Source organism: Aquarana catesbeiana, linkage group LG09 (genome assembly GCF_042186555.1).
Source record: "Aquarana catesbeiana isolate 2022-GZ linkage group LG09, ASM4218655v1, whole genome shotgun sequence".
Classification (NCBI taxonomy): domain Eukaryota; kingdom Metazoa; phylum Chordata; class Amphibia; order Anura; family Ranidae; genus Aquarana; species Aquarana catesbeiana.
This window is the reverse complement of record NC_133332.1, coordinates 91840462-91851087: the sequence shown is the minus strand read 5'-3', so window position 1 is coordinate 91851087 and position 10626 is coordinate 91840462. Positions and strand designations below refer to the sequence as shown.

Genomic DNA, 10626 nt, shown 5'->3' with positions numbered 1-10626 from the left:
ACAGGGAACCTGAGAATGCAGCCGGTGATTCAGCCAGCTGACCATAGAGCTGATCAGAGACCAGAGTGGCTCCAAACATCTCTATGGCCTAAGAAACCGGAAGCTACGAGCATTTTATGACTTAGATTTCGCCGGATGTAAATAGCGCCATTGGGAAATTGGGGAAGCATTTTATCACACCGATCTTGGTGTGGTCAGATGCTTTGAGGGCAGAGGAGAGATCTAGGGTCTAATAGACCCCAATTTTTTCAAAAAAGAGTACCTGTCACTACCTATTGCTATCATAGGAGATATTTACATTCCCCGAGATAACAATAAAAATGATTAAAAAAAAAAAATATGAAAGGAACAGTTTAAAAATAAGATAAAAAAAGCAGAAAAATAATAAAGAAAAAAAAAAAAAAAAAAAGCACCCCTGTCGCCCCCTGCTCTCGCGCTAAGGCGAACGCAATCGGCGGTCTGTCGTCAAACGTAAACAGCAATTGCACCATGCATGTGAGGTATCACCGCGAAGGTCAGATCGAGGGCAGTAATTTTTGCAGTAGACCTCCTCTGTAGATCTAAAGTGGTAACCTGTAAAGGCTTTTAAAGGCTTTTAAAAATGTATTTATTTTGTTGCCACTGCACGTTTGTGCGCAATTTTAAAGCATGTCATGTTTGGTATCCATGTACTCGGCCTAAGATCATCTTTTTTATTTCATCAAACATTTGGGCAATATAGTGTGTTTTAGTGCATTAAAATTTAAAAAAGTGTGTTTTTTCCCCAAAAAATGCGTTTGAAAAATCGCTGCGCAAATGCTGTGTGAAAAAAAAAAATGAAACACCCACCATTTTAATCTGTAGGGCATTTGCTTTAAAAAAATATATAATGTTTGGGGGTTCAAAGTAATTTTTTTGCAAAAAAAGAATAACTTTTTCATGTAAACAATAAGTGTCAGAAAGGGCTTTGTCTTCAAGTGGTTAGAAGAGTGGGTGATGTGTGACATAAGCTTCTAAATGTTGTGCATAAAATGCCAGGACAGTTCAAAACCCCCCCAAATGACCCCATTTTGGAAAGTAGACACCCCAAGCTATTTGCTGAGAGGCATGTCGAGTCCATGGAATATTTTATATTGCGACACAAGTTGCGGGAAAGAGACACATTTTTTTTTTTTTTGCACGAAGTTGTCACTAAATGATATATTGCTCAAACATGCCATGGGAATATGTGAAATTACACCCCAAAATACATTCTGCTGCTTCTCCTGAGTACGGGGATACCACATGTGTGAGACTTTTTGGGAGCCTAGCCACGTACGGGACCCCGAAAACCAAGCACCGCCTTCAGGCTTTCTAAGGGCGTGAATTTTTGATTTCACTCTTCACTGCCTATCACAGTTTCGGAGGCCATGGAAAGCCCAGGTGGCACAAACCCCCCCCAAATGACCCCATTTTGGAAAGTAGACACCCCAAGCTATTTGCTGAGAGGTATAGTGAGTATTTTGCAGACCTCACTTTTTGTCACAAAGTTTTGAAAATTGAAAAAAGAAAAAAAAAATGTTTTTTCTTGTCTTTCTTCATTTTCAAAAACAAATGAGAGCTGCAAAATACTCACCATGCCTCTCAGCAAATAGCTTGGGGTGTCTACTTTCCAAAATGGGGTCATTTGGGGGGGTTTTATGCCACCTGGGCATTCCATGGCCTCCGAAACTGTGATAGGCAGTGAAGAGTGAAATCAAAAATTTTCACCCTTAGAAATCCTGAAGGCGGTGATTGGATTTTGGGGCCCCGTACGCGGCTAGGCTCCCAAAAAGTCCCACACATGTGGTATCCCCATACTCAGGAGAAGCAGCTAAATGTATTTTTCCACATATGCCCATGGCCTGTGTGAGCAATATATCATTTAGTGACAACTTTATGCAAAAAAAAAAAAAAAAAAAAAAAAGTGTCACTTTCCCACAACTTGTGTCAAAATATAAAATATTCCATGGACTCAATATGCCTCTCAGCAAATAGCTTGGGGTGTCTACTTTCCAAAATGGGGTCATTTTGGGGGGTTTTGTGCCACCTGGGCATTCCATGGCCTCCGAAACTGTGATAGGTAGTGAGGAGTAAAATCAAAAATTTACACCCTTAGAAATCCTGAAGGTGGTGATTGGTTTTCGGGGCCCCGTACGCGGCTAGGCTCCCAAAAAGTCCCACACATGTGGTATCCCCATACTCAGGAGAAGCAGCTGAATGTATTTTGGGGTGCAATTCCACATAGGCCCATGGCCTGTGTGAGCAATATATCATTTAGTGACAACTTTTTGTAAATATTTTTTTTTTTTTTTTTTTGTCATTATTCAATCACTTGGGACAAAAAAAATAAATATTCAATGGGTTCAACATGCCTCTCAGCAATTTCCTTGGGGTGTCTACTTTCCAAAATGGGGTCACTTGGGGGGGTTTTGTACTGCCCTGCCATTTTAGCACCTCAAGAAATGACATAGGCAGTCATAAACTAAAAGCTGTGTAAATTACAGAAAATGTACCCTAGTTTGTAGACGCTATAACTTTTGCGTAAACCAATAAATATACGCTTATTGACATTTTTTTTACCAAAGACATGTGGCCGAATACATTTTGGCCTAAATGTATGACTAAAATTTAGTTTATTGGATTTTTTTTATAACAAAAAGTAGAAAATATCATTTTTTTTCAAAATTTTCGGTCTTTTTCCGTTTATAGCGCAAAAAATAAAAACCGCAGAGGTGATCAAATACCATCAAAAGAAAGCTCTATTTGTGGGAAGAAAAGGACGCAAATTTCGTTTGGGTACAGCTTTGCATGACCGCGCAATTAGCAGTTAAAGCGACGCAGTGCCAAATTGGAAAAAGACCTCTGGTCCTTAGGCAGCATAATGGTCCGGGGCTCAAGTGGTTAAGCAGTAGTAAACCGCTGCAGGAAAAAAAAAAAAAGTTCCCCTGCAAAATAATAGCATAATGTTCTAGTATGTATTACATATTAGCACATTATGAAATACTTAGAAACAAACTTAACTTAGAACGGACCTTCAGAGCGCATGTGACGGTGACATCACTGGCTGCATCTAGGGCAGCCCTCAAAAAATCCACTCGCCTGCTCGCATGTTGCGAGTGGAATTTGAGGGATGGTGAGGAAGGACTGCCTGGGAGCGGGGGGGCGAACCGGCAGCCTGTGTGGAAAGGGAGTCCTTCTCCCAGCGATCACGGAGGGGAAGAGAGAGAGAGCCGCCCAGGTGTTCAGAGCGCAGAGCGGGGAACACATCGATAACAGCTTTCATTTCAATAGCCGTGTTCCCCGCCATTCGCTGTCAGATACAGTCCCTCCTCCTGGTCCCGGGACATTGATAGACAGATTACCCGTCCAATCCCAGTGACAGATGATCTGTCACTCAAAGTTCCCCGGCCAGGGGGCTGGGCTGTATATGACATTGCGCGGCGGGAACACAGCAATTGAAATGAAAGCTGTTATTGCTGTGTTCCTCGCGCTGCGCTCTGATCACCTGGGCAGCTCTCCTGTTCCTCTCCTCCCCTGCACAGGTAGGCTGCATGATGGACACAAGACTGCATTGGTGGGCACAAGGCTGCATGGTGGACACAAGACTGCATTGGTGGGCACAAGGCTGCATTGGTGGGCACAAGGCTGCATGGTGCGCACAAGGCTGCATGGTGGGCACTGGGCACAAGGCTGCATGGTGGACACAAAACTGCATTGGTGGGCACAAGGCTGCATTGGTGGGCACAAGGCTGCATGGTTAACACAAGGCTACATTGGTGGGCACAAGGCTGCATGGTGGACACAAAGCTGCATTGGTGGGTACAAGGCTGCATGGTGGGCAAAAGGATGCATTGGTGGGCACAAGGCTGCATAGTGGACACAGGCTGCATAGTGGGCACACAGCTGCATTGGTGGACACACAGCTGCATTGGTGGACACAAGACTGCATTGGTGGGCACAAGGTTGCATTGGTGGGCGCAAGGCTGTATTGGTGAGCACATGGCTGCATTGGTGGACACACAGCTGCATTGGTGGGCACTGGGAACAAGGCTGTATTGGTGGGCACAAGTCTGCATTGGTGGGCACAAGGCTGCATTGGTGGGCACTGGGCACAAGGCTGCATTGGTGGGCACAAGGCTGCATGGTGGAAGCAAAGCTGCATTGGTGGGCACAAGGCTGCATTGGTGGGCACTGGGCACAAGGCTGCATTGATGGGCACAAGGCTGCATTGGTGGATACAAGGCTTAATTGGTAGGCACAAGGCTGCATGGTGGACGCAAAGCTGCATTGGTTGGCACAAGGCTGTATGGTAGGCACAAGGTTGCATGGTGGGCACAAGGCTGCATTGGTGGGCACAAGGTTGCACGGTGGACACACGCAGCCTGCATTGGTGGGCACATATACAGTTGTTGTTAATATTTATTTTTTTAACTTAATTCTGCATAATACATTTAAGTGTCATTTCATGAGATAATTTATGAGGGCGTGTTTAGGGGTGGAGCGGGCTGGGTGGGGCAACTGGCATTGAGTAACCCTTGAGGCCTGGCTAGTAGCTCAGGACTTGAGATTTTAAGCCCTGTTCTGGGGTGATTATCTCCTAAGCGGTGCATGTTTAGGAGATATTCCTACAAGTAATCCTCATTATTATCACAAAGTGGACTTTACCACTACATTAAATATTGGTATTAACAACAGTGCCGAGCGTTCATGAGTGCCCAGGTGCATGCTGCCTAGCATGTACGCTAATGTGTCTATGCATGCTGGTTAATACACATCTGGTAGCGACCTTATGCACAAAAACATGGCATGCACTGTTCTTCTCCTACTGGAACGCACTGGTCCTTCCCTACATTAGCACTAATTTTTTTTATGTCAGGTGATATTTGAGTCTGGCTTCACCATTGGAGCTTGAGGTTTTAATTTAGATACAGTTTAAAAGTGTTTTTTTTCCATACTTTTTAAACACTTTTTTCTTTTTAATCTTGACAGTGTCAACATGGGCCGATTCTTTGCTAAAGTGGAAAGTATGCTTCTGATGTGCATGGGTTTTACTGGACTCCTCTTCATTTTGCATGGAAGGTTAGATGATGTGGAAAACAATGAAGATCAAACTGTCATCCCATCTCGCTTTACACATGTCCCAGATGAACCCAAAAAAATTGAATGGATCTCAAGCTGCAAAGAGAATTCATCAGTAGCAAGTATTATTGGTTTTTCCACACTGCCGGAACACATTCAGGACTTCTTGAGATATAAACACTGCAGAAATTTTTCACAGATCCTTAACGTACCTCAGAAATGCAATGGAAGAGCTGCATCTAAAGGGGTATTCCTGCTCCTTGCCATAAAGTCTTCTCCAGCAAACTATGACAGGAGATCTGTAATTCGTCAATCTTGGGGTAAGCAAGACAATTATAATGGTGTCCATGTCAAAAGGATTTTTCTGTCAGGGACATCCAAGAACAGACATTTGCATCAACTTCTAAGAATTGAGAGTGAGTCATACGGTGATATCTTACAGTGGGACTTTCATGACACTTTTTTTAACCTGACTTTAAAACAGTTCCTCTTCTACCATTGGCTAGAAGAATATTGTCCAGGAGCTCATTTTATTTTCAATGGAGATGATGATGTATTTGTCAACACCTTCAACATAATCACCTACCTACGTGAACTGAGAGCGGATAGACACCTCTTTGTTGGGCAGCTGATAGCTAACGTTGGACCTATTCGCGATCCTGGCAGCAAATACTATATCCCCACACAGGTCACCAATTCCAATTCCTACCCAATGTATTGCGGGGGAGGCGGAATACTCATGTCCCGAAGTACTGCCCATGTAATTTACAATAAATCTCTGGAAATACCGCTGTTCCCAATTGATGATGTGTATCTAGGCATGTGTCTGAAAAAGGCTGGCCTAGTCCCAGGCTCTCATATGGGAATGAGGACAGTAGGTGTGCAAGTGCCATCGGCCAAACTGGATTCTTTTAACCCATGCTATTACAGAGAGCTTTTAATGGTACACCGCTTTGTGCCATACCAGATGCTGGTCATGTGGAAAGCTGTACAAGATCCTCAACTTTACTGTGGACAGAAGCGCTCTTTATATATATACAAGCAAAGGGGTTAATATGATAAAGAGAAATAATATGTACATGCCATGTTTCTTTACTGTATACTGAGGCTTTGCTTTATGCTTTGTAGTGCTACATAATGGTTGCGCTTTACTGCTGCTTCTCACAATGCAAGTCTATGAGTCAACCAATCTGCTGACAACAATGCATTTTGTAAGTGGCTGATATCTGCAGTAAATGCAGAGCTCCCTCTAGTGGTTAAGCTACACATTTCTATATTTGATACAATATTACAAATATGGAAAAGAAATCATATAAAAATGTGAACGTCATAACTCATAAAATTTGCTCATCAAAATAAGTTTCCTCTTTAAAATGGGATGACATCTTCCTTCTAACCTAAGTTTTTTTACAGTCACCATCCCTGCTATCAGTCTGATATACTAAGCTTTCAAACGTTTTAAAGCAGGCTGTATGTAAATCCCAACAATGCACGTCTCTCAATTGCTATCCTTTGATCTGTCTGTAGTTCTAGATATGTTCAATTCGTTTCATTACAAATCAAAATTTGGATGACATTTGTGTTATTTAGAGATTCGGATGTTTTCGAATCTCTGAATAAAAATAGCAACACATTTCAATGAATCCAAAATAAAATATAATGAAAACAACAAATGTATTCATATTCATTTGTTTGTAACTTCAGAGGGTTTTGTAAGTTCAATAATATGTAGCACACTCTGTATTGTTATATTTGGCCAAAGCCAAAGTCACAAAACATTAAAGTCGCATGAAAGTCACATTGAAGTCGCATTGAAGTTGCATCAAACCGCAAGAAAGTTGCAATGCAAAGTCGAGCTGAAAGTCATACAACTTTGGGTTCGCAGCAGTGTGTACTGAGCCTTAATGTTTGAAGCGTCCAAAAAAACAACAACATAAATGATCCGAATTGATTTGGATTCATTTGTTTTTATTCTAGTGGGTGTAGCGTGAATTATAAAAAAATGCACTACATGATACATATGAAATGGAAATATATTGCAATAAATAGTTACAGTAAGGTATAAACATAAAATAAGATGATTTCTGCTTATTGTATTTGGGTTGGATAGAGGCTTATCCATCAGAATCTCCGAATCATAACATAACTAATGAATCTGAATCTTTAGAAATAACTTCTGAAACTACGAATCTATTTCCATTAAATACATTTTATATCTCTTTGATAAGAGCAAAAAATATTGGTTGATCCTGCAAAAAAACCATAGCCAGAGGACACATTGGGGGTGGGGTTGACGATATGTGCCCTGGCACAGTGTTGGTAGGTGTGTGTGAGTGTGTACGCGGAGAGAGTGCGATGGGAGCTTCATCTGCTCTGTTCTGATGCACTTACATAGTGCATACATAGTGCCGCCTCACCCTCCTGTCAGGCCCTGTTCCAAGTCACATTCCAGTCTGAATAATGTGTCCAGGTTTCATGTGGACTAAAACCCAGACACATGATTCAAAACCCAGACTGTCTGGGTGAATCCCAGACAGGTGGCAACCCTAGCTGAGAAGGTGGTCTGAGCTGAATGAGTACAAAGAGGGTGGGGGGGCAACTCAGTCACATAACTCCCCTCTCCTCCTCAGAACCCCCTTATCCAAGACTCACTTAGACTTCTCCCTCCCTTGGAGAGGGGAGGCTTCAGCCTTTCAGCCCTTCAGCCCCTAGATCTCTTCAGTTCCATGTACCCCACGGAGCCCAGCTCCCCTTCTTCATACCACTGACATGGATGCCAAAACAGTCCTGACTGACACTATGGACATGGGGAGGTGCAGGAAAAATTTTTCCACTGATACAACACCATTTTCCTCTTAGCAACACCAACACCTTTCAGGGAAACCACAAACACAGGGACATTCCTTTCAGTGACACCTCCAACGCATTGACATATTTCCATCAAGTGTCACCATTAACGATAGGGCATTTTTTCCCTCCAGTGACACCACCCATGCAAGGACATTTTTTCCCTCCAGTGACACCACCCATGCAAGGACATTTTTTCCATCCAGTGACACCACCCATACAAGGACATTTTTTCCATCCAGTGACACCACCCATGCAAGGACATTTTTTCCATCCAGTGACACCACCCATACAAGGACATTTTTTCCATCCAGTGACACCACCCATGCAAGGACATTTTTTCCATCCAGTGACACCACCCATACAAGGACATTTTTTCCATCCAGTGACACCACCCATACAAGGACATTTTTTCCTTCCAGTGACACTACCGATTCAGCAACTTTTTTGCCACAATTAGCCCCACATTTGTGCACTGATATTTAAACTCTTAATTTCTCTATGATGTACCACAACCATTGGTACTATTTCAGCGCATGCCACAAACATCACATACATTTCAGCGTGGCATGCTGTTAGCCCCATTCCCTTCTTGGTGCAGTTTGTGAGAACAGAGGAAAGTGACATGTAGTTTAAAAAAGACAACTGGGCTGTGCTGACACTATTCCTTGCAATTTCAGATTAGAACAGGCACTGGGGATGATTTACTAAGAAGAATGAGTTGCGCCAGTTCATACCTTAATTGGTGCGCTGGAAAAGTCATTAACCGAATGTGCGAACCGGCGCACTTTGAAGCGCAAACCGATAATAAACATGTGCACTGCAACTGGTGCTAGGGTAACTGCGGTTTCCTCATTGATAATAGAGCACGCCCAATACAATTGGTTAATTTCATCTTAGTGGATGTGTCTTGTTAGGCAATTAGTAGGTGTTCTCAGTTAGTTAACCCTTTTGATGCTAATCTCATTCCTATTACTTCTAATATATATTTGAAATGTGTTTTTTTCTATTTTTACCCAAATCTTTCAATACATTACAAAGAACAGAGAAGTGTTTCTAAACCCAATAAATTAATATTTTCAGATCTTGATCTTTAAAGGTGACCATACACTGCAATCAGTTAGATCATAAAAAAAATAGATTTAGTGCAAAAGCCTGTTTGATTTCCTATGATTTGAATTAATTGTTCAGATGCATCTTCCCAGTACCTATTTTGCCGAAATATCGAGTTGTACAGAGATTGTCCAATCAGATTTCATAGTGCATGACCATCTTAAGTGCCAAATTTGGAATGTGGATGTGCCATGACCCACTTATCATAACGATATTTCTTGGGCATTATACAAGGCACATGAGAAACCACCTTTTTTCAACACATGCTGGAGTGATCAGGAATCTTCAAACTATGGCTCTCCAGCTGTTGCCAGAACTACACATCCCATGAGGCATTGTAAAACTATGACATTTACAGACATGACTAGACAGGATGGTAATTGTAGTTCCTGAACTGGAGGGCCGTATTTTGAAGACCACTGTGCTAGACCATTATTATACCTCCAGAATTGTGAGTGTGGCATCTACCCAACTTCTCTCTGCTGGTGGACACAAGAACCTACATCTAAAGATATATATTTTGGCAGCACAGTGGTGTAGTGGTTAGCACTTTCACCTAGCAGCAAAAAGGGTCGCTGGTTTGAATCCCGCCTGCGACACCATCTGCCTGGAGTTAGCATGTTCTCTCTGTGCCTGCGTGGGATTCCTCCAGGTACTCCGGTTTCCTCCCACCCTCTAAAACATGCTGGTAGGTAAATCAGATCCTGTCTAAATTGACCCGAATGTGTGTTAGGGACCCACACAAACACCACCCTATGTTGAAAGAAAAATAATATTTTTCTTAATTTGCAATTAAGGATCATCTCTTCCTCAAAGAACAGTGAGCGGGGCATGGTGGTGGGAAGAAATTAGCAGTAGTACAAGCAACTTCCTGTAGGTGTGTAATGTCATTCCTGTGTGCTGGCCACCGCTTCCGGGAACCAGATATGCACCACGGGTACATACCGCCACACACACAGCAGTTGCGCATCTCACATACACAGCGGTCGCGCATCTAGCTGCAGGAACCCAATTTTTTAGGGAAATTAATAGTAAAGCAGATGCAGATTTCTAGGACTGGACTAACAAATGTTTCTAGTGAAATGCAACTGGTGTTTTCTATTAAACAAGGTCTAAATGGGCCATTGACATGCATCACAGTTGAACTTAGGAATGCGTCTTTGCAAAGTTAAACTAAATGAAATCCTTTCTTATTGTTGCTTGGGGATAGAGTGCAGAGAGATTAGAAGTCAGTTTTTGGGGATGTCTGTACCCCTGATAGGGTGAAGGCTTTATTTTCTAAAGGCAAATCCACTTTGCACTACAAGTGCACTTGGAAGTGCAGTTGCTGGAGATCCGAGGGGGACATGCAAGGAAAATAAAAAAACAGCATCTTTGCTTCTACATGAGTGGATGATAAAATCACCAGTGCTTCCCCTCAGATTTACAGCGAGTACACTTGTATTACAGAGTGGATTTGCCTTTAATAAACCCCAAAATACCTAATAATTTGGGGTGTATACAACAAAGTGCTAGAGTGCAATTTGCCTAATGGGGATACTAGTTAGATTGACCTGTGTGTCCCCAAGGAAAGGCATTGGTAGGGTT

At 42.5% G+C, this 10626-nt stretch overlaps 1 protein-coding gene across 1 annotated transcript; it reads left to right on the top strand.

The window, feature by feature from the left end:
• The first annotated feature begins 4996 nt into the window (after positions 1-4996).
• Positions 4997-6133, top strand: LOC141107219 (N-acetyllactosaminide beta-1,3-N-acetylglucosaminyltransferase 3-like). The gene has a single exon (XM_073597944.1). It carries the CDS (start codon positions 4997-4999, stop codon positions 6131-6133), a length of 1137 nt encoding a protein of 378 aa, XP_073454045.1.
• Positions 6134-10626: the final 4493 nt, after the last annotated feature.

What these genes read in the sequence shown, in the direction of transcription:
- LOC141107219 (XM_073597944.1), top strand. Translation starts at nt 4,997, where the DNA reads ATGGGCCGATTCTTTGCTAAAGTGGAAAGTATGCTTCTGATGTGCATG.